General features: G+C 47.7%; 1 protein-coding gene across 4 annotated transcripts in view; it reads right to left on the bottom strand.

Moving 5' to 3' along the window:
• Window positions 1-3,579: 3,579 nt before the first annotated feature.
• ARHGEF4 (Rho guanine nucleotide exchange factor 4) overlaps window positions 3,580-24,485 on the bottom strand; it is a 220,913-nt gene continuing 200,007 nt past the window's right edge. For all 4 annotated transcript variants that reach the window (XM_027661803.1, XM_027661804.1, XM_027661805.1 and 1 more), the window contains 9 exons: window positions 20,397-20,576; window positions 16,956-17,138; window positions 15,791-15,970; window positions 14,949-15,181; window positions 13,541-13,670; window positions 12,557-12,688; window positions 11,315-11,558; window positions 10,576-10,653; window positions 3,580-9,376 (listed from right to left, as the gene is read on the bottom strand). In XM_027661803.1, the coding sequence (XP_027517604.1) occupies window positions 9,219-9,376; window positions 10,576-10,653; window positions 11,315-11,558; window positions 12,557-12,688; window positions 13,541-13,670; window positions 14,949-15,181; window positions 15,791-15,970; window positions 16,956-17,138; window positions 20,397-20,576 (1,518 nt within the window). In that variant the 3' untranslated portion in view covers window positions 3,580-9,218. The remainder of the gene's footprint in view (window positions 9,377-10,575; window positions 10,654-11,314; window positions 11,559-12,556; window positions 12,689-13,540; window positions 13,671-14,948; window positions 15,182-15,790; window positions 15,971-16,955; window positions 17,139-20,396; window positions 20,577-24,485) is intronic.

Consider the following 24,485-nt stretch of genomic DNA (forward strand, 5'->3'; position numbering starts at 1 on the left):
TGCCCGGGCTGTGGGCTGTGCCTGGCCGGTGTGGTGCCCGGGCTGTGCCGTGTTCCGTGGCAAACAGGCCCAGTCACCCCAGGCCTCTCCAGCAGGTGTCAGGCGGGAGCCCCGTGTCCCGGCGGTTGTGAACGCTGGAACAGACACGGCGAGTTCAGCTCGTTCACATTGTTCTCATTACTAAGTGTCAGCTTTCTAATCCTGTATCGTGTCAGCTGGAAGGGTCCTGCAGAGCCCTCAGACGTGAGGAGGTGCAGTGCTGCTTGGCAGGAGCTCCTGCAGCAGGGAAGGGCAGTTTGTGCATCAGGACTCGCCAAGAGCAGAGTTGGTTCTGAGCTCTCCTCGGAAGGAGCGAGGCCTCGGCAGGCTGTGCACCTCTGGTCAGGGGTGCTGAGGGGGAATAAGGGCTGGTTTGTAGACTGAAGAGAGGGAAAAGGAACAGTGCTTATCTGGGGACAAGGAAACCTTTTCTTGTGTGGGTTGCATATAACACTGAAACATCTGAATTTCATGCGTAGTAAGGGTCCATTTGTGATTTGTAAAATTTATGGGCTCTGAAGTTTAAACATCAAGAAAGTGAACATGACTTTTCTAAACTGGTTGTGACTTTTGGGCACTTAGCAGGCAAACTGGGAAAGCTTTTTTAGCTGGCTGCTGTACAGATTTGTTTTAAGTAGAAGGGATTTGTTAGTGGGTTTTTTTTAATTGTAATGCTATTATTGGCTGCCCTCCTGTCCAAGATTTAAAAAAGTGAGTGCATGCAATGGAAGTACAAGAGGCCCCAGTAATAGTTCTCCATGTTTGTTATGAAATAGACACAGGTTTCCTTTTTATGACTTTTTTTAAAACTGTCTTAGGAACAGTTGTATTGGTACTTTTTTTTTAAGTTTAGGTCAATGTTGTCTTCCAGAATAAGTTTTAAGGCATCACTCACTCCTGCATTGAACTATCGCATCAACACAAAGAGTGGAGATTCCATTCTGAGCCAGTTCAATTGTGAAAATTCATACTTTTTTTATTTTTTATGCAATTCAATGAGTAGATGAGCTCAGATTTAAATTCTTAAAAGCACGTTTATTGTAACAAGAATTGTTATGTATTAATACTTCAGTTTTCAATAAAGATTGACTTGTGTTGCTTATTGTGGTTTTTTTTTTTTCCTACTGTCTTTGCTGACATCCTTCCAGAAAAGATTCTGTTGCTGGAGAGCAGAATGGTATGTTTAAACTCTTTAAGCTGGTGAAATCTGATAATTAACATTGAAATGGGTTAAGTGACTTTTCTCAGTAAGGTTTCTTAATGGCAGCAAAACACAGTGGTAAAGGCTCCCCAGTGGGGAAGAAGCTGCCCTAAGTTGCCCTGTCTGAGAGTATGGTAATGATGTGCAACCCTGCCTTGTTCCTTTTTGAGGCATTTCTTACTTTTGAGGGTTTTCTTACTTTATTTTACAGTTTAAAACAAAGGAAATGGAACAGATGTAAAATTTGACAATACTTCAGCTTCAGCTTTGGTTGATACCAAATCCATGCTGTTTGATTGGAGAGGTGACAGGCCTGAGCAGAAGGCTGTTATAAATCAGTTTCTTGAGTGTTCCCCAGAAGGAAAAGAATTGAGTAGGTGTGAAGTGTGGGTAATTATCCTATTTCTTTAGTGTGTGGGTGGTTGTAAAGCACTAATGTTAAAATGGAATTATGTGTATTTCGGGGCAACAGAACTATGCTGCTTGAACTAACTGGCTATTTTGATTTATTGTAGGTCTCCAAAAATAACAGTAACTTACCTGGTAATGTTCCTGTGAAAAGCAACATGTGGAAGAGGAAGGTGCAACGTGACTGTGTCACTGTGGTTGTTGAGATATTGCCACAGGTGGTTTAGTCAGTCGAGTTCCTGAGCTTCTACAACTGTAGCCAAGCACTAGGGATCCCATGGACAGATTGGTTTTCTTTCCTCCATGTGCTTTATCTCAACTAAGTTCTGGTCACTTGTCCTGGGATTGCTTTCATGTTACAGGGAGACAGGTTTGGGGGTGTTTTTTGCAGAGCACTGGAGCTGATAAAAATTCATAATCCTCAACCAGTGGGTTGCTGGAATCTGGGATGCTCTAAAGGGAAATACTGTTCTCCAGAATGGTGCTGATCACTCCTGGGATTCCAGTCTAGCTGTTCTCGTGGGGTCTGTTGCTGTGAAGCATGACTTTGTGCCATGTTCAGCACTCATAAGAGTGTGGTACTGAACTCTTAAGTCTGTATGTGGGGTTTCTTTTGTGGTGGTTTTAAATGTATCCATGGAAGTACCAAAATGGTGAGTCAGTAATGGTTTGATTTTTTCCCCCTCTTCCCACGCTCACTGTGCAGTGCAGTGTAATGCACATTACTGTCCCACTCGCTAACAAGTAGTTAGTTACTTGCTGTGAAAGTTAGATGTATTGATAAAAACTTTTCTCATTGTAAGGGCAGCTTTGAACACTTAAAACCAGCCAGAGCCTCTTCCAGAAAAGTGATTGTCAGAAATAGGAAGATTAGAGTTTGAAGTTTTCCTGTAACTAATAATGGGGAAACCCAAAGTTTGCTGTTTCTAACATCTTGCTTTAGATTCTAAACTCGTTGTAAAAAAGCTCGGTAACAGAAATAGTTTTGTTGCTGAGCTCCCCTGGAATCATGAGTGGTTATTATTTAGCTGGGAATTTTTCTGTGTAGGAAATGTCAGTGGTAGAAGGTGTTGCTGCATTAGATGGATTAAAGGTCTGACTCGTGTGTGGGAGGCTAAATGCTCTCCTGATTTTATTTCAGTATCCATCAGGCTATTAGCTATCCAGAATATTAATCATCCAGAATAGAATGGGGGCCATGTGACTACTTTAAAATAAACATTAAAAAATTTACAGCAGCAAGAAGTCTCTGGTAGCTATGGGAAGTTGTGTTGTGTGTCACAGAGGGAATGGCAGACCCGGAGGGAAGGCTGTTGAGCCTTGTGGGTACAAGTATCTGTAGTCCTTGCTGCTGGACTAAAAGATATTTCCAATGCAACCTTGACAGAGAAAATTTAGCACTGAACAGCTCAGCTGTCAGCTTCAATTACTGCAGCCGGACCTTCATTTTTGGATTATATGAATCTATAGTGGTTTACAATAGCTTACTCTTTCCTGGGCAAGAAGGGTGAAGTACATGGACAAATTGATGCTTCAGACAGAGGGAACAGACAGAATTGATGCTTCAGACAGAACACACCTTCCCTCAGTTTTGCTTTCGCCAGCCTTGTATGAATTGTAATCATGTGAACTTCACACTTGAGCTCTAATGCCCAACTCTATTTCAGTGCACGAATGCTCATGTGGCTGTAGCTGGGGTAAGGATTTTCTTCATGGTGGGGTTTAGATAGCAAGCATATTGTTTCAGGTTAAAGAAAAAAGCCCAGGTAAAGGGTGGGCAGGCTGCTGCTTATGAGAAAAGGGGAAGAAGCAGGTGTGGAAAGATAGCAGGAACTTCTAAGCAGAATGCTGTTAGATGTGATTATGGCAGATATAAAGGCTGATGCTGTATACTCAGTGTTTTGTGGGAGGATTACAGAATTAGACAAGACTAAAGTTGGTAGCTTGTTTATTTCCCATCTCACAACTGTATATGTAAGCAGTCACACAAAGGTACACAGGTCTGGGGGAAGTATCACAGGTATTGCATTTGCACAGGCTGTGAAACAGGGAGCTGCTTTGGTAGCAAAGTTGTGCAAAAGAGGAGCTCAGGACGTGCGGAGAGGAGGGTGGAGTTGTGAGGAGGAAGATGACAGGAGTGTTAAGCAAAAAGAACAAGCAGCCTGCGTTTTTCTTAAACTGCCAGCACTGCCAAAGCCATGGGATTTTAGTAATGTAGCTTGTTAGGGATAACGTGTGAGAGACACGGGGAGAAATGAAGTGTGGTGTGAGGTGTTAATCCCAAGGCAGGGCAAGCTGGGATTGCTGTGTGGCTGGAAAGGAACACCCTTTGGCTTCTGAGCCTGGAGCTGTGGCTGTGAGCGTAAAGGCAAGTGAATCCAGGTTGTTCTGGAGCATGTGATCCCCCACCCTGTGTGGCACTCGGGGAAGTGCAGCAGCCTTGTGCCCTGTCACACTGCTGGCTGTCACCTTGCACTGGCTTCACTCTGAAACGATCTGAATTGATTTGTCTCTGCTGCTTGGAAGATTGATTCCCTCTCTTGCACTATCAACCTGAAAGAATACCACTGTGCCTTCAGTGAGTTAAAATCAGCTGAAAACACTTCAAATTTTTTTCAGTGAACTTCTCTCCATTATCAAAGCTCTTATTCTTTAACCCATTAATTACCTGAAGACCTGATCCTACAGCTTTGCTTAGGCTGGGAGCTCTGTGACAGGGAGTTTCTGCTGGTAGGCTGGGACAGGACATTCTAGTGAGACTTGGTCGAAAACATGAGTAGCAGCAGGTACAGGCTGAGGCTCCAGCAGTTGAATGAGGTGTGAATAGTTCCCTTCTTAAAGCTTTAGGAATTGCTGTACTACCATAGTCACTGTCCAGAAGGGCATTGCAGTGCCATAACCCTCCTTAGCAGGTACATGGGGAAACCTGACAGGAGCATTAAAACTGCTGAAGTAAAGCCAGTAAAATAAGAATTTAGCACTTGCTGGGTGTTGTCCCCCACAGGTGCTGACAGTTCTCCAGCAATCTGGGTGGTGAGTGGTGCAGTACTTGTTCAGAACACTGATATTTACATATCAGTCTTGCCACCGATTTCTTCAATGCTGCTCTTTCCACAACAGTAAATGTGGAGGAGCACAGCCTGATATTCTGACATATATCACAAAAGATGAAAGGCCTTTTCCTTTAAAAAAACCTAATTTCAGTCATTCTGGCACCCCAAAAAAGTAGCATTTTCAGTCTGAAGCTGAGATTCTCTTGGAATGCCTGTCACCGGCAAGTGCCTCAGTTCTGTTATCCCATCATCTGTTGGTGAGGGGGAGGTCTGGCTTCCTGATGTTTTTGGGAAGCTGTTGGGACACCCAGATGCAGGTGGTTGTGCTGGTTCCTGGATGACAGACTGCCATGCTGGCTTTGTGGAGCAGTGTCCTGGATGGTGGGAATCACCTGCAGTGCACACAGTGGCTGGCCACAAACAGGGCTCCCCACCACCCAATACCCCACAGCTCTTCAGGTTACTGACAAAACAGAAAAGATACTAAAGGCTGCTTTGGGGGAACTTATCTCTCCATGGGAATTGATCTAGTTGTTATTGTGAGTTAGTACAAAGACAGTTTGTTCTGGTTTGGATGCGCTCAGAACTTGGCACAGTGTATACACCCACCGTGTCTGAATCAGTTATTCCAAACTCACAGTCCAAAACAGAGTTTGTGGAGGTTTTTTTGGTCACAGCAGAAACTTCATTATTTAGCAGCCACCAGTTCTCTTCACATTACTGGTAGTTTCAGGAAATCATTCTTTTGATTGGTTTGCATGCTTTACATAAGTCTGTGTCTTACCTGACCAATCTGAAAACTGGGCAGATTTAGCTCCTTAAGAAACATTGCTGTTTTCACAAGAAGCTTCCTAAATGGATAGCTACAGAAGGAGGGAACAGATAGAGCCAACACCTCGAAAAACCCAAACCACCCATGAATCAAATCTTCCTGTCCTCTTCATGTAACTCAGTGCAGAACTGTTTTTCTGAGCAGTTAGGATGGTTCTACCCTGAAATCCAGAAGGATTGATGCTGTTCAGCCTCATGTCAGGAGCTTCAGTTTGTTCTGTATGAAAATCTGCATTTCTGGCCCATGTAGGTGGTTCATCTCCAGAGCTCCTCTGACATCTCACAGCTCTGCTTCATGTTTCAAATGGGCACTTCTTGTGGATCTGGCAAGACTGTACTGTCCATTTAGATCAGAGAGCTTGTCAGAGGCTGTACTTGTGTTGCTCATATGCCAAAAACCCCGTTAGCACGAGTTTAGCTGATGCCCTTGTGAAGCTGCACACTGTGTACACACACACCTCCTGGCCTACACACGTGTTCTCCCTGGTACTGTTCACTGCCAGAACAATGGAACTCCATTTGAAATCCAGATGCCAGGGCAAAGAGGAAGGAAATTCAGGGTTGGTTAATGTGTTACCACCATCTCACACACAAGTACGCTTTGCCATTTAATGAGGAACTTGGGCGATGACTTTTTTGAGTGTCTAATCACTTAAAACCAATGAGTTTGCACGTGATCTGCTACACAGTTTGTTCAGGAAACACTGTGGGTTGTGGTGAGAGAATCAGGAAGCAGTGCTGGGTAGAAAACAAAGGGTGGTGTTTCGTGATAAAATCCTCTTCAGAGCACGCTGTGGGTGGGTGTGTTGAGGACAGTGGGTTTGAGCCTTACCTGTTCAGCAGTGTCACCTCTTCCAGCACGATCAGCTTCTGTCCCGATCTCAGTCTCGCAGAGGGGATCAGATCCCAACTCCAAACTTGGCATGCAAGACTAGAATCCCAGCTGAGGAGGCTTTTTAGGAAGAGTACTGATAGTCAAGCGGAGAATGTATTTCTCTCTACCAAAAATAATTAACTGGTCAGCGATGTTGTCTGACTAGAGGAGTCTGGTTTGGCAGTAAAAAAACCATTTCTGTAAAAAGTGTTGCTATGAATCATTTGTGCGCGCTGGTCAGATGTGAAATCAGTTCTGGAAGAGCTGGTAAGTGATGTGAGAATTTAAACCACTGGGTGTATATCTACTGTTCAGAATATTGCTACCCAGATAATGAATAGTAGCCAGTTCTTGTGTGTGTTTTCAGCAAGGGAGGGCAGGGGCATTGTGGTGCTTCACAGCTGCTGCACTCCAGGGTCCTGTGCCACTGTCACCCCATTTCCCTCAGGAGAAGAGGTGAGTTCTAGTGGAGTGACTTCAATGTAGATGTAAAGCTGAGTGTATTAAGCAACACAGTGGCTAAAAAACAGATGTTGCAGCAAGGGGCACTTTGAATAGATGTCAGCACTTCTTTCATGGTGGGGACAGCGATGCTTTGTTTAGGGAGGCAGGGAGGTTCTTGGGGGAATCCCCACCCTTGAGCACACTCAGCTGGACAAGATCATGAGAAACCTGTTGCATCTTCACAGGTCATCATGCTTAGAGGGTGTGTGCATGTGTTGTGGGGGGAACTGTCCTCTCCCCAACTTACTTCAAAGCTGATGATAAGCTCAGAAAATTGATCATTTCAGTGCCAACAGATTTGCTTCCTGGCCAATCAAAACAAACACGCCATGGATAAGGAAAGGAGGGTGCAGACACTTAGGGTAAACACAAATGTGACAGTTGCCTTCTGTTCCTGAGGGGTGCTGGCTGTAGCTGATGTACCTGTGTGTGTGTGTCTGCATGTCTGTGTGTCAGGGTCTCTCTTGGTTGCCATCTCTCTCTCCACCTTGCCCACGTCTGTCTCGGTGTGTGTCTGTTGGGCTCTGTGTGTCTCTTGGTGTCTTGTCTGTGCCTTTGGTGGGTGTCCCTGTGTGCCGGTGTCTCAGTGTGTCTGTGTTGCAAAGGTCAGTATGCCAACAGTGATGTAGCTGCCTGATCTCAGTGGCTTCTTGAAGTGTTTTTTTTTCTGTCTGGGTTTGTTTTTTTCCCTGCCCCTCCCCCAGTACTGACCCATGTCCTCTCCAGTGCAGAGTGTCCCCAGTGCCCACTCTGGTCTGGTCCCTGTGCAGGGTGGCTGCTCTGAGGGTGAAGTGGTGTGGTCACTGCTGGAGCTGCAAGAGCTGAATCTCTGCAGTGACTTTGCAGAGAAACAAGTTCACACAGACATGCTGGAGACAAACACAGGCTGAGAGTCACTTTTACAAGTTTCTTTATGAAATTAAATGTTGCCCCTGGTCTGGGGGGAAGATATAGTGCAAGAAGGACTTTGTACATGCTACTGAATTCAGATATCCCTGGATGACCAGACTTTGGTCAGCTACAGCATCAACAAACACTGGATTTCTGAGCTCTGCAGACAGTGCTCACTCACACAGCGTCGAGTTGGAATGAGCAGGAGTCTTCCTTCCACTGTCACGGGATGTCTCCTAAGCTAGGGAATTCAGTCAGTATGGCTTCTAACTCTCGCTATGGTAAGGCAAATCTTTCCTTTTGCTAACCAAGGTTCAAATTAATTCTTTTTGGCCACGGTTTGAAACTTGGGTACTTAAATGAGGCTCCTTATGACAAATTTAGGCCTTTTTAAAGTGGTTTTCCATTTTTTAAAAGTGTCAGTAACACGCCTTGAATTTGAAGGTCTGTGGGAGTTTGCATAACAATTGTGTTTCAGAGTTGAACAGCAGACTCTGACTTCTGGGAGCCGGGTTTGCAAATATTGACCTTTTTTTTTTTAAAAAAAAAGAAAAATTAAACAGACAAAACAGGCATCAAGTTAACAACATCTGACAAGAACAATTACAGACTTACAAAATACACAGTTCTGATTTTTACCATAAATAAACACATTACAAACAATGAGCATTTTCATTGGCCAGGAAATATGGCAGAATGATGGAGACGAGAATCTAAAGAATTGAGTACGGTATTAATTAGGCACATTTTTCTCTAACTTATGCAACTCAAACCCACTAGAGAGATTCTTGAACTTGACTCATGCTGCAGGTTGGCACAGTTTAATGTACGATACCGTTCACCAGTGGTGTTGGACTAGAGGAAAGGAGAGGTCACAGTGCTGTACTCACTGTGTCTGTCTGAGGGCCTGCAGAGGCTGAGTTAGTTGGGCCTGTGTAGGAGGATCATGTCTCTGAGAAATGTGGGGCAGGGGACAGAGCAGAAGGGTTTGTCCCTCCACGGCCAGTGTGTCACGTCAGTGACTCTGAACTCTCGTTCTGAGCACGGCAGTGGGTCTGTCAGCTGCCACCCCCTCTGAAGCTGCCAGACAGCAGTGGTGGGCACAGTGGGAAGGAGTGAGTCCAAGTACAGCTGACAAGCAAAATCTCTTCAGCTGAAGCGTGTCAGGCTCCCTCCTGTGAGCTCCTCCTGGAGCTCTGCCTCGTGGGCGCTGTGCAAGGCTGGCTCCACGGCACAAATGCAGTGTCTCACCTCGGAACCAGGGCGGTCAGTCGGGCTGCAAAATAAATAGGGAAGGCAGGAGCACATGTGCCATCCTCTGTAAACAAAGGATTGGAAGAACCTGGGCTCCACCTCCCAGGACTGACGGGTAAAGTGCTTTCTCAGAAGGGGTTCAGGCACAAACGTGGGGCTGCCCCTATTTCCGGAAGGGCGTCAGCCGGCTGATGTTCTGCCAGAAGTTCGAGGGCTTGCGCTTGGGCTCTGCCAGCATGAAGACCTGCTGCTGAGGGAGCGTGGTGGGCAGGGTGGGATGCTTCTGCCGCATCAGGAAGTCGTAGTAGGGCCTGGTGACAGCTGGGATGAGGAGGAGAGGGGAAGCATGTTAGTTGAGCACAGCTCCCTTCCCTCCTCCCCCTTCAGTCCCCGTTAAAGCTGCAGGGCCATGAACTGGGTTTGTCTTAGTGTTACTCTTCCCTTAGTTTACCCTTACTTTCAGCACTGCCTGTTAGGATTAGAGCTGATGCTGTAGAAGTTCCAGAAATGTGCCACATAACTGCCAGGTGTTGTGCCAACACAACAGCAGGGCTGAAGAGCTGCAGCTCATCACCAACTTAACTGGTGCCTTTGCCTGTGCTGGGAGAAGCAACTGCTGTGCAAATGCTGCTGTTGCCCATTCCAACATCCTGGGATGGATTTCTAAGTAGGAATGGTCAGTGCCTGCCCAGTGGACAGGGCTAGCTTGTGGGGCCACCTCTAATGCTTTGTCCCAAGGGCTTTGCTCTGTTAGAGAGGTCTGGCCTCCTTCCAAACTTCCCTCTGTTTGCAGCCAAATCTTATTTCTGACCTATTTTGACATTTAGCCAAGCTTTCTTACTGGAGGCGTGGCTGGGATTTAAGTGCTGGCTGGTACCACCAAGAGGAAGTGGCTTCCTCTGTGGGTCCAGGGGAAAGCAAGTGCCACCTCTTCCTCTGAACAGAGAGAAGGGGAAGGTGGCATCACAGGGCTCTTTTCAGCCAACAGTGCTGTGGGCGCAGGAACCTTCCAGTTTGTTGCTTGAGTTCACACTCCCCTGGCTGCTGCTAAATTATCCTTGTGTCTGACAGGTTGAATGGTCAGCTCTGTTCGAGCATGGTACCTACCTGGCACTCTGCCCAAATTGCAGTTTTAGAGCATCTTCCCCAGGCAGGAACAGTCCCTGCTGCAGTCACCCTTATGACCCTCTGTGTGTCGTGAGGATTGCTACAAAGCTTGCCTTTGGCCACACTGCTGGGAGAGCCTGTGTCCCCGGGCCAGGCTGTGCACTGATCAGGGCTGATGGTTTCTGGCACAGTGCTCAATGATTATGTGCAAAGCAGCTCCTGGAGCTAGGAACAGTTTCCTGACTCCAGCCATCTGAAGCTACCAGGAACTGTAGTGCAGATTGTCACATCAGAGCTCACCATCTGGCCTTCTCCAGAGCTTGTTAATGCCACTTCATTGGAACTCTTCCCATGTAGTAAATACCGAGCTACCCCCCGCTGCCACAGCGTTCCTGTGCTCAGATGTGACTCACCCTTGGGTTTCCCAGCGTGGTGCTGCTTGCTGGCATTCAGCATGGCCTGCTTCTTCTGCACCTCGGTGATTGAAAAACCTGGAAGATAAAACAGTTTGTCAGCAGCAGGTCATCGTTTGGTGTCTCAGAGGAAATACCAGGGGGAGGCAAATGCCTGAGGTGAGAGGGCACAGTTATTGCCAAGGCTGGCAGGGGCACAGCCCTCTCCCCACAGCCTGCACTGCACAGCTTTCCCCACCTCTCATGCCAGGTTTGCTGCCTGCCCTTTGCCCCACACTTTGCTGGGTGAAGAAGCCAGCCCAAAGCAGTTTGGCTGAAATCTTTCTAGATCACTCTGGTCTGAATTAAGCAGGATTTAGACAAAACAGTGCAAACCCTCTTGCACAATGAGAGCCCTTGACTGAACCTGTTCTGTACAGATACCTCCAAGCTGGGCACTCACACCCTACTGCAGAATACTGGAAGCTGTATGTAATGTATTGACTATTTTCTCAGCCCTGCCTGAACTCATTAAAGACACATCAGCCTCCCTGAGGACGCGCTGCAGTGTCGGCTCATGGTGGTTTTTTAATTGCACAGATTCATTCAGAATGTGCAATTCAGCAGCTCAGGGCTGGACTGGAGCATGGACTGGCTTCCCCACCCTTTCCCTCCCAGGCATTGGCTAGTGGGTAAAAAAAGAGGAAAAACAAAACCAAACAAACCCCCCCCCCATCTCCCAGCATTGCTCTTTCCATACCTGTCTCCTGGTCGAGCTGCACCTGCCTCCTTTCGTTCTCAAACGCCTTCAGCCAGCGCTGTTTCTGCTCAGGCTTTTTTGCACAGAACAAGTGGACTTCCTCAGTGTCTCGGCAGTGCAGCTTAAATGCATTTTTCACACTGATATTGAAGTCCTTGTCCTTCCCATCTTCTACATCCAGTATTTCCATCTCATCCATGTTGATCCGACTCTTGTAATACAAGATGTCCCGGCGCAGAAGGTCCTGTAAGACAGACCACAACAGATGTGCTGTTTCCTGTCCCAAACATTCATTTTCTCTGATGTGATGTATTTAATCTTCCCAGTAGTCATTACAGTTCTGTAAAAAACCCTGAATACTGGATTTGAATCTGTGGAATTGCTGAGCTGCTGTGGGCACTGCTGGCAGTGAGGGGCCCTGGGATCAGGACAAGTGGCATCTGCTGTTGGGGGGGTATCAGCTGCCCTGAAGATCTGAATGAGAAGCAAGCTTGGGTATTACACATTATCCCAAATCCCTCATTTCTGTCCTCTGACAGAAAACACTATTTGCATCCTCCAGTCCCAGTTAGAAAGATAAAAAAAAAAGAAAAAAAATCCTAATTAGCTCTTGTTTCTTGTGTAAATGAAAAGTAACTTTGAGAATAGCAATTTTCATGCCCAAGTTACTCAGAGCTACCTGCAAGATGTGGAATGTGCAAAAAATAATTGGCACATTCAGTTTTGAAATTCCAGAGGAAGATACCTTTCATTGGCTCCAAGAAGGAAGATTTCATTACTTAGGTTATGATAAAAAACAGGGGCTGTACTTACAGACTTACATGTGACTTAATATGGTCTTACTGACTGCCAAGGCCCACAGCTCTTCATCAAAGCTGCAGGTGCCCTCTGACTGACACTTATCTCAGGTGACAGCACAGTTGAAAAATAAGGTATTTAAAAGAAAATATGTGAGAGTGCTTATACTTGAGTTGTATGAAATATCCCCTCCACCAACCCTAGAAGCAATGCAGTGCTTTCCTCTTTCAGTATGAGAATTAGGCTGGTAGCTGTTTGCTGTGCTCAGGGGCACAGAACACCCCAGGACATCAGAGAAAAGACTGCAGTGAAGGCACAGAGAGGTCTCAGTGCCAGGAGCACATGATGTCAGTAAGTATTAAGGACACAGACGAGTGGAGAGGGAGCTCACTTAAATTCCTCAGCACTGTGGCAGCCAGCACTGGTGCCTGGCTGGGGGGTTACCTTCTTGCAGCAGACAAGCTGGTGATCGAAGAGGAAGAACATCCTCTGCTGGCTCTTGGCTTGAGGGTGGGAGATTTTGGCTAATTCCCCGGAATAGATGAGTTCTGAGCTTCTGACCAGGACATCTTCACCCTGGGAACAGCACAGAGAACAGGTTGGTCTCAGCCATCTGAAAATGGGGAGCAAGAAATAAGCCCACAGTCTCACAGGAGAACCTCAGGTTGTGTGAGGGGCCTGAATTCTTGCTGATAAAAGTCTTCTGGGAATGAGAGGCAGCCTCTGTGCTGAAGGACAGTTCTCTTCACGTCATGGAGACACTGTGCCCTTGGCACCCAGGGAATGAGAACTGAATTTGAGAAGAACAATAGCGTGTTAAATGAAAAAAATCTCCTTTTCCAGGGAGTCTGCTTAGGGAAGCTGCCTCATCCCACACAGAAAGGAAGCACATAAACAGAGAGCTGATTTAGCCTGGCATCCTTGGGCAGGGAGGCAGTGTGGTTTTATTGAGTCTAGGATTTAGAAAATTAGTATTTTGTTTCTTTTGTTTAGCAATTTTTAAAATTAGTCTACAGGAACCTTTGCTTCCTCTGTCACTATATCAGAGCTTACGTATCTGCAACAATAACCTTGTTTATTAAGCATTAAGCGACAATTCTCATCTTGAGAGTTTGAAACCACTCAAGATAAAATGGGGGGCAAGAGAAAAATAATAGAATTTCACTAACCTACATGCTAATTTCATTCTGCAGGGAAAAAGCAAAAATCCCAGGGAACACGCCAAGGCAGCTGGTCTAGGTGGGTTATGTGCTAGACATGTTCAGTTGTACTAAAAGATCACATCCATTTAAATAAAAAAGCTACGAAGAAGGTCAGAGAACTGAGGTAGGGCTGGACAGTGAGATCTCACTGTAAGCAGAAACTGTTGGAAGGGCAGAAGAGGATCAACGTGAAACAGCTGATTCCCAGGGAAGGGAAGCCTCTCACCTCCCAGTCCTCTATGGAACTCTGCCACTGAGCAATTTTGTCGATGTTCTCCAGCCGCCGCTTCCTCTCGTTGATGAGCCGGGCGACGTTCTTCATGGCGTTTAAGGCAGCCTCGACATCTTTAAAATCCCTGGGGATGGGCAGAGGTGTCAGACATGGCAAAACAGCACATGTGTGTTGTACCTGGCCTGCAAAGGAGGGCAGCCTTGCACGCCCTGGAGCTGGGGACTGAGTTCCACCTGCAGTCTGTCCCAGCTGTGCTGTGCTGGAAGTTGGAGGCACAGCTTGTCAGACTGTGCTGGTTTCGAGGAACAGATTATGGGCTTCTAACAAAAACAGGCCAGGTTTGGGAAAGGGAAGGGGTTAAATAATCAAGTTTAGCCACAGAGGTGTAAATATGAGTTGTTGGAAGAATCTCCAGGGCTTTCCAAGCCTCATTTTCTTTCTGCAACATAATACAACATATTCATTATGCCGCTGTTTCCACCCAGGGGCTGATCTGTCATGCAGAGGTGAGGCAGTTCAGCATTAACTGGCTTCATTTCAAATAGAAGCCGATGGCTTATCTGGAAGGGTAGGACAGAAGCTGATCTTCCCTCCCCCACACCATCTGCTGCCACCAGCTACTTCTGCTGAGTTCAGAGGGGAAAGGAGCTGAGCTGCACAACTTGGCTCTAAGGCAACTTTCAAAACATCTGTGCACTGCATTAAGGAGTTTTCTGCTCCGAGGTCAACTTCAGAAAACATGCTTAGAGATTTAACAAGACATGCTTAAAACCATTCTGGGAAATGCCAGGGCTGCAATTAGGAAGGTGAAATTAAGCCAAGCCACAATGGACCGATATCAACACTTTAATACAGATTTTTCATGTTTTATTTCTGTAGCTGATTATTTCAGATGCTTGATTAAGTGACAATTATTTGATGGAAAGGCAGGGCCTTCACCCTGAAACTGAGCAATGGATTTGGAAGCTTTGGAGCTGGTGCTGACAGGGCACTGAGTGTGTGTGGCCCGACTGCTGCAGGCCATGACTCCCCACTGGTGAGATGTAGCTATGTGGACATTTTGGGGTATATTCAACCAATGCTCTTGGAGACAAAGTTTTCACCACCACCAGAAACATGTAACTCCAGAGTATCTGTGTGCTGGTATCACAGACAGGTGAGCCAAATAAAATAGAAAAGTGCCATTATAAGGTGGACCTTGTAACTCCAGATCTGTAATAGACAGGAAAGCCCAGTGCTACTGTAATGGAAAAATACATATTTGACAGAAAAATACTTCTTTTCCTGGTTTCCACAAGGTAACCTCCAAGAACTGTGGTGCTGGCTACTCTTGGTAACTGCCCTCCATACAGGGCTCTCACAAAGCCATTTCCATGAGCACATCCCAGGTGGGCTGACCCACCTGTGCTGGGGGTTGGTGTACTTGAGCAGCTCAGCCAGCTGCAGGGGGTACTTGCAGATCTTCTGCACGGGGGTCAGCAGGAACCCGTCCAGGGAGATGTCGATCATCTTCTGCAGCAGCCGGCAGGCCTCGAAGAAGTAAACGTACTTGTTGACCTTGGTGAGGCGGGACAGCTCCATGCAGGCGTTGGGGTGGTTGTTGCAGTACTCAGAGTAGATCTGAAACTCTGTTTGCTGCAAGGGAAACGGAGGGATTCACTGGCCATGTTCCTCAGGGGGATGGCCTGGCTCAGACTCCCGTGTGTGTTCCCTGGGTAGGTCCTACTCCTGTGTCTCCATCTGGGGATTTGCAGCCTCCCCAGACTCTGAAGCCCAGAGACCTGGAGCTGGGGATGGGCAGGTGTGTTACAGGTTACAGCACATGCAGCTTCTCTGAGCCACCAGGACATTCCCATGTATCCTGGACTGTGCCCAGCTGAATGCTCTGAATGACTGGATCAGCTGCTGCTGATCCGGCACTGGCCTGGAAATACCATCCTGTAAACTCAAGTCCAGCTCAAAATTTTGGAATCTTCCTACGTTTTTGCCAAGGTCTGGCAGGGAGTGTAGTGTTCAGAAGCTGGGGCACTTTGAAAACACTCTTTCCACAGTCACAAGAGTTACAGGATGTTTAGTTGTGAGCAGGGGGAGTGGTTGAACAGGGTGGAGGGGGTGGGGTGTGGCATTTAGTTTGGTTGGGTGGGTCTTTTTAAAGAAAGCTTTGGTTCTGTCAGATCAATTCCTAAATTCTCTGGCCTAATCCACACTCAGCTACCCCTTTCCCATGAAGTAAAATTTACTTACATATTCCAAGAAGCATGAGCCAACCTCACTCAAATGTGGGTGGTCTTTGTTAAATTTCTTCTCTAGTGCTTTAACGAATTTCTTCTGGCACCTGTAGATGTCCTCAATATTCCCAAAGATTGTCTTCAGCTGTTCCTCAGTAAACATGTCAGCTCTCTTGCGGCACTGCTTAATGTAGCCCTGGGAGGAAACCAAACTGTAAACCTTCCTGGGCATGTGCTCTCTGGCCTCTGGCCAACAGAAAACCCCGGGGAATGCAGTCAGGTGTACAGCAGGTTCCTGCACCTCCTTCCTGCATAGGCTGTTATTTCCTCTAATGTCACCCCAAACATGGTAGAAATAGAAGCCAAGCCACAGACACATCACTGCCCTGCAGGATCCTGTAACCCACACTTGAAGGAGTCACAGAGCTGTTTTCCCTCCTGTTAAAAAGACCTTTATGTGGCTTCAGGCTATGGGATGTTCTGAGCCCAGCACTGACCCACTGATAGATTCAGGCCAGTTAAATCCAGCTGTGGATCTGGTTTGGATGTTTGTGTGGGAAGATGGCTGATTGACTCAGGGAGGAGGAGTGCACCAAGGACATGGGGACACTGCAGAGGCTTGTTTTATGTGGGTGCTGCTTTGCCCCAGCTACTCTCCTGGGAGCCACTGCACTTTTGTACCATTTCAGTAAAGAACTGTGTTCCTGCAGAACTCTCCTCAGTTACCTTGCCCAGGACCAGTGCATCTCTTTTAGGAGAGGTGTCCCAATACTCAGCATATTTGCAAGTGAAGGACCCATTTGGCATCCCCCAGTTGTTTTGATCTGAGCACAACTTGCCTGAGGGCTGGAGTTGCTGATTATATTAGCTTAGAACACATATTAGAGAGGACAGCAATGCTTAGACATTTACTTTTCTCTGGCTTGGGAAATTCAATTAATGCCATTTAATCAGAGCACAAGTGAGTGCTCCAAATGCCTCTGCATTTGGGATATTGCTGTAATGAATTGTCTTCTGTTTTCTGAGCATGTAATGCCAGCCAGCAGAGCAGGCTCTGAGGGAAATACAGTCTCATTTTCAGAAAAATTACCTGCTCAGGGTCCCTTTCTGGGCAAGAATGGGACATACTCCATTATCCTTCAGACAGGTTCTTACATTCACTTCCCCCTTTATTCTATTACCTCACAAATGTCCTTCAGGTGCTTGATATAGTCTCTCTCTGTGCTTATGATCTCATTGATGACGTTGGTCCTCATTTGGTCTTTGGTGGTCTGGCCCATCCCGAAGCGTCGGGAGTCGTCCTCTCTGCCCCCCTCCACCTTCAGGGGATAATCTTCCATGGGCTCATCCTGGTTCACCCGCAGCTGTGACAGACACACAAGATGGTCACAGTTTGTACTGCTAAACACAACTCTTCTAAGAGTTTGGGACAGTCAGACTGTTTGAATGGCAGATTAAGACTGAGTTTGGATTGGGTGTGAAGAGGGTGTGAAGAGGGCTGCTACCTGTATATTGCTCCTAGACTTATTTTCCCCTTGGGGAAGCTATGGCCAGACAGTCAGTTTGGGGAGGGTACTTTCAATCCACATGGCAGCTGCTCCCAATGTGTGATATGGGTGGTTTTAAGCAGGCATTTCTTGTGGACAGAAGTCTTCCAGGAAGACTACGTATAAAATCAGGACAAAAAGGGTTTATCAAGTGAAATTTCTCAGGTATGAGAGGGCACTTAGGGAGGGAGGGGGAAACCAGCAAATGGTTGGGTTTTTATCTAGCTTTACTGCTGTCATACTACCAATAACAGATGGACTCTTGGTTTTTGCTTCCCCAAGATTATTTAAAGAGAGTTCGTTGTTAATCTAAAAGCAGGTACAGCTCCCGGCGGGCACATAACGCGGGAAGAACGGCACTACATTCCAGGGCTTTGAGGGGCTCGCGGTCCCTTCCCAGTGCCCATCAGATGGCAGCACAGCACGAGCAGAGGAAAAGCCAGCCTTGCAGCCACACCGTCCCACAGAGTCTGTTTAGTCAACAGCTGCAAAGGACCCGAGCTAAAGCAGGCAAGTGTCGCTGCATTTCCCTCAGGAGCTTTCTTTTTTGTAGCTCTACTGTAGCTCTCCAAGTGCCCACGAGAATACTTTGACCGTGACTCAAATGATCAATCTCAGCACAGAGAAAAGTGAGATATGAAGTAGAAACACGTATAACTATAGGAATTTTTAGTACAATGACACAGAACTGCTTTAAACCTTTAATGTAGCTTCCTCCAGGCACGATTACTTACCCCTTGATACAAATACATCTACATACAGCAAGAGTGCATACTCCCTCCCTTGTCAACATAGGCCCAAATTACATGTACTCACTATTTGCAGCTGCTGAAGCCCTCAAGATGAGCAATCCTGGTTTGCCTTCACTGTGAGCAGAGCAACACTGGCAAGTCTTAAACTCAGACCTTGGCTTGAAACTTGTGTGGAGTAACTGAGAGACCTGCAGACTGACCCAAGCTCCCAGACAAGACATCCCTCCCCGCAGGAGCTTCAGACCTCTCCGTAATTAGCAGGAAATCTCTGCTCGGATGCTTGAATAAGTATTGTAATTACTCTGCTAAAAGAATTTGTTACTCTGCATCCCTAATGGCTGGCACTATTCCGCTTTCCCTTAGGATATCATCGCAGGTTTTGCCAGCCAGGACAATTCTACTTGTCAGTAACATGAAAGAAAATAAGGCCCGTGTTTTGACTGAAAAAAAGGGGGAAAAAAAAGTGCTGTCCCCACCAGTGCTGAGAGTTTGGTCCTGGCAATTGCAAGAAAACTTCACCGTTTGTAGTAATTATCCAGCTGACACCCTCTCCTGCAACCCATAATAAAGTATTTCAAAACTTTCATAGCACTATCTGCCCCACTTCTCCAAGGACACCAGATCACCTCCTGTCACCTCTTTTCACGCTTCACCTGGTTTTGGGTCATTTGTGATCTCAAGTGACCTGGATAAAGAGCTAAAGGGCTGAGAATCTCTGCCCTTAGGCACCTAATTGCCTTTGCACTACTGAGGAGCTGCCCTGAGGTGGTGAAAGCAGTGAGGCACCCACACACACAGTCACAGCCTGGAGAAAGGAAAAAAGGCTTTCTCCTCACAGCAGGAAAGGGGGGTACAGCAGTTACCGCACTCCTGGTTTCCCCCCCACTTGCCCTGGAAGTTCAGATGTGTTTTAGAAGCTCTGCTGGAAATGAACCCAGCCTCTGCAGAGTGCAGCTGGGACTGTCTGGGCTCCTCTGCACAGCTATTTCTGTATGGGCTTTATAGCTGGCACCAAGGGAGAGCCTTGGCCCAAAAGCACTGAATGTCTCATATTGCCCTATATCAGTTGTCCCACATGACCTCCAAGACATTTTATGTGTTTCAGTGCCTGGAATACAGTGCTGTGTGATAGCCCAGCAGCCTGACAGGCTGGAAGGTACACGTGTGAGTCAGGTGGTCACATATGTGGCATTGCACTGGCCCCAGCACCAGATGGAGAAAGCTGAATTTGGTGCCATGCTCATCCATATTGTCTAAGTGGACACTGGAGACCTCTGCCAGCTGCATCTGGGATTCCTTTAGGAGAGTGTTGCTCATTCCTGGCAGGGGATGCCACATGCTTGGGCCAAAACTAAGCAATACACATACCTGTAAGCAGGAACCCAGGCTACCACCACCCTCCCCAGCTGGCACAGCTCAGCTTAGCTCTGGTCTGGAGCTCAACCACCCTTGCCATGATTTACTTACGCTGAGTGAGCTCACACTGGAGGCAGCTCAGCCAGGAGGGCACAATGTACCACAGCCACATGTAGAGGAACAGAATCACAGAATCAGAGAATCAACCGGGTTGGAAAAGACCTCTGAGATCATCAAGTCCAACCCTTGATCCAACCCCGCCGTGGTTCCCAGACCATGGCACTGATGCCACATCCAGTCTCATCTTAAAAACCTCCAGGGATGATGAATCCACCACCTCCCTGGGCAGCCCATTCCAATGTCTCATTACCCTCTCTGTAAAAAATTTCTTCTTAATATCCAGCCTAAACCTCCCCTGGCAGAGCTTAAGACCGTGCCCTCTTGTCTTGCTTATAGCTGCCTGGGAGAAGAGACCAACCCCCACTGGCAACTGGGAGTTGCAGAGAGTGATGAGGTCTCCCCTGAGCCTCCTCTTCTCCAGGCTGAACAGCCCCAGCTCCCTCAGCCTCTCCTCACAGCACTTGTGCTCCAGTCCCTTCCCCAGCCTCGTTGCTCTCCTCTGGACCTGCTCCAGCCCCTCAATGTCCTTCCTGAACTGAGGGCCCAGAACTGGACACAGCACTCCAGGGGTGGCCTCACCAGCGCTGAGTACAGGGGGACAATCACTGCCCTGGACCTGTTAGCCACACTGTTCCATTGGCCTTCTTGGCCACCTGGGCACACGCTGGCTCATGTTCAGCTTCCTGTCAATCCAAACTCTGAAGTAACAGAATAGTAACAGTAATGCTGAAGCAATTGTCTCTTGCAGTGAAAGTGCTCAAGGAGTCACCACAGAACATTAAACACGGAGAAAAAGAAAAAACACTTGATGCTAATGGAGAGGCACAAAGAAAGAGGAAGCTCTTACCCGAACAAAGCTGGCTGGAAACCAGCCTTCGCTGTCCAGGATCCTCCCCCACCACCACTCCTTGTTGGTCGCATCCATCACTTCAATGACATCGCCGGCCTTGAATCCCAGCTCCTGGTCATCCATGGTGACATGGTCCCACAGGGCTTCTGCATACACCACGCTGCCATCGCTGATGAGCTGTGGGAGAGCAAGTCACACTGTCAGTCCCTCCAGGAAAGCAGCACCGTGTGCCCAGTGGCTGCAGCTTTGGCACCAGCAGCCACGTGCTGGTATCTGTGTACTCCCCACGAGCAGCGTGCAAAGGAGTTGGGGCTCGTCTGGCAGGTGCTTTGGCTGACCCTGCTCTCAACAGCATTTGTTCAGAATCACTTGGACACAGGAAAAACATAATTATAAAAAACATAAGTTTGATGCTCTGGAATTCATACTGGTGACTTTGCCTCAGCCAGCAAACAAGGCTCAGTGGTACCTTGTTTGTGGGGGATGCTCTGGTGCTGCCAGTACAGACCTGCTTTTGAAAACCTTGAAATCAAACCCTGAGCACCAATATTTAGAGACATACGTCAGAGCAGAAAGCATTCTGAGGCCTCAGAGCTACTCTGGGATGGATAGAGACTGAAGTCTTTATTTAAAGTGGTTAAACTTAGCAGTTAAGCTGGTTAGAATGAGTCTCCTGGAGAGTTTAAGCAATTATACTGAGGAACAACAGTTATTTACTACATGCCCCACAAAGGCCCTACTCTAGGAAAAACAGAACCCCCAACAATTAACAAAAACAAACCAACATCAAACCCCACAGGGCTAGAAGCTGAAAGGGGGCTCCTGAGCACAGTGTTGCTGTGCCTGATGCCATTCTTGACCATTGACACCTCAGCTCTGGTGTAGCCAAGTTACAGGGGTGTATTTGTGGGCTGGTCCTGCTGGCCACTACAGCAGGAGTGCCTGGCTGATGCCACCAGTGTATCAGGTCAGTCCCCTTTGGATTTCAACAACTACAGAGCACATGCACAGAATTCTTGGGGCCTGAGACTGTCTGAACACCAAGGATTTCCCCAGGAAAGCAGAGTGTACACTGGAGTCCTGCTAAAAAGGACTTGGTGGTTGTGGAGTGGCAGTGAAGCCCTGTTTTTCTCCAGGAAAATGGTGCAATGATGAATTATGGGAAGACAATGTCAAGACAGTCTATGAGGCTCAAGGGAGAAAGAGGAAAGCTGTACAAACCCCACTGTCCCTGGTATACCTCCCAGCACTCAGTAGTGTCACCACAGCACATAAAACACGGGCTATCCCCACACCTTGGGCTGCTCAGTCACCCGTAGTTATCTGGGTTACTGGTTGTGCCTCTCCACAAAGGAGACAGAAGCATGTTGTAAAAGAACGTCAGGATAATCGTGCGCTGAGTAAATCAGAAGAGAGTTAACGAGGCATTTGAAAGAAAATTCAAATGCAGTCTGCCTTTGGATAGCAAATGGCCCTTCACTGAACCAGAAACAGCTTAATGCAGTGTTTCCATTCTGACAAAAATAACAGGATGATGGGGAAGGAGAGGGTGAGAGGTTCCCACTTATCTACACAGCCAGTGTGCAGCTAGAGCTTGGTGGGATGCAGTGGAATGATATTATGTATATCTCCGTGGAGGCAGGGGATGGAGATCCATGGGGCAGCAAAGACACAAAGGGTTACCGATGTGTTAGAAACCACAGAAGTGCCTGAGAATGGTCATGTAAAAATTAGAGCTTCTCCCCACAAAAACATGGCAGGATCAACCCAACTGAAGTGCATCTACACCAATGCACAGGACGGGCAACAAACAGGAGGAGCTGGACAACCCTGTGTAGCAGGAAAACTAGGATACAGCTGCCATCACAGAAACACGATGGGATGACTCACAACTGGAGTGCTGCAGTGGATGGCCTTCAGAAGGGACAGGCATCGAAGGAGAGGTGATGGGAGGGCTCTGTATGTGAGGGAGTGCTTTGACTGTCAAGAGCTTGATGTTGGTGACAGTAGGGTTGAGTATTCCCCCCCTCTCATGAGGAGCAACAGAGGGGCAGGCACTAGTCTCTCCTCAGTGACAGAACCCAAGGGAACGGCCTGGAGTTGTCTCAGGGGAGGTTGAGGTTGGATATTAGGAAAATGTTCTTCCCCCAGAGGGTGGTTGGGCACTGAACAGGCTCCCCAGGGCAGTGGGCACAGCACCAAGGCTGCCAGAGCTCCAGGAGTGTTTGGACAGTGCTCTCAGGCACAGGGTGTGACTATTGGGGAGGGTCCTGTACAGGGCCAGGAGTTGGACTCGATCCCTGTGGGTCCCTTCCAACTCAGGATATCTGTGATTTTATGAATATATTTACCCATGATCTGGATGAAGGGATTGAGTGCACCCTCAGTAATTTAGAGGTTTTAGCTTTTTAACGTAAAGCTGTGATGACTAGAGGAGGGAAGAGAGTGGATGTAAAAGTGTGTATTTTCCCAAACTGGGCTATCAGAGTTCAGCCCAGAGCAGCAGCTGGGCTGTGGGTGACAGTGGGTGTTGGCCACTGCCAGAAAAGAGCTGTGCCGCTGTTTGAGCAATCCACCTGTGCACAACCCATCCACTTGCTCTGGAGTCCAACTGCAGTGACCTGTGCCTGTGCAGACCCCGAGCTGAGCCCAGCTCCTCCCTGCTGCAGGAGGGGGAGAGCAGTGACAGGGTGAGGGGGTGGCTAGAGCCCAGCAAGCCCAGCACTTGGCCACCCCTATGGAGGAGAGCTGATTAAATGAACTGAGTGCCGGGCAGTCCCCTGCACTTAGGTGAGCCTTACCACCAGGTCAGGCTGCAGCTGCACCATGCCATGCTGAGTTACACATCCCTGGGGGTAAGGGATGGCTGTTGCTCAGGAAACAGGCATCAGCTAATAAACCTTTGGGAAGAGTGGCATTCAGGAGCCTTTTCAACATACAAACTGTGACCAGCACATAGAGAACATGGCTCCTTCTGAGACAAAATACCCTTGCAGTGTGCTTAGATATGCCACTCTGGATCAGCACTCTGAGTATGATGTGGTAGCTGGCACACATGCCACAGCCATGACCAGAGATTCACTGGACTTCCTCTAGCACTCTGAAGATCACACAGCCAGAGCACTGATGATGTGAAGGCATTAATACCTCATGGTACCTGTCACATCTTGGTATCTTGATGACAAGATGAGAGACCAGGCCTGACATAGCACTGACAGCATGTAGGGCTGATACACCCAGCTCACAAGGGGACAGAGCCACATGGTTCTACTCGGAGCCACTGAAAGCCATGGGGCTGACTGGAGAACCCTCAGCTGGTATTTTAATCCATCCATTAATATTAATATCTTAAATTTTCTCTATTCAACAACAGCCATACTGTGGATATGATTTCGAAAGTACAGAAAGTCACAAACTGCAGAATCACCAGCCTGGCCACACAGCCACAGGCAAGCAGGCAAGACACCATCAGATAGTTCTTGTGCAAAGGAGTAAATAAAATACACCTGAAATATAGGCCAGGGTCTGCTTAACTGACGCCAAACACCATGTTTGTAGGGAGGAATGATCCATATGGAATAAAGCATGAAATCAAGAGCAAAAAAATATTCCATCTGTGCTTGTCTCATTTCATTTAGTACGGCAGCACTTGACACACCTCCCTGTGTTCAGGCTGACAGGCTCTGCCCGGTCCCCTCCCTGCCCTGCTCCTGTCTGTGCCTGTCCACCAGGATGGGCAGGGCAGCCCTGGGTGCTGAGCAGTGCTCAGTCACCACTGTGGGCAAGGCTCATGTTTCTGTCAGCCCCCAGTGTAGGCTGTACCTTATACTATTATTTTCCATTGTATCCAGTCCAATTCCTAGGCTGACACAGAAATACCGAACACCTCCAGGCAAACAGCCCCTTTCCCAGAGCAGGCACTAATTTCCATGGCACAGGAGCACCTACAGTGGCACATGACAGTGCAGCAAGCAGAGCTGCCTCCTGCAGCTTCCTGTCCCAGGGGCTGCTGCTACTGAGGGAAAAGGGTCAGGACTCTCCCTGTCCCAGGAAGGATAAAACAACAACAGAGAAAAGATTTTCTGC

The sequence above is a fragment of the Corapipo altera genome, unplaced genomic scaffold (genome assembly GCF_003945725.1).
Source record: "Corapipo altera isolate COAL_440 unplaced genomic scaffold, ASM394572v1 175, whole genome shotgun sequence".
Classification (NCBI taxonomy): domain Eukaryota; kingdom Metazoa; phylum Chordata; class Aves; order Passeriformes; family Pipridae; genus Corapipo; species Corapipo altera.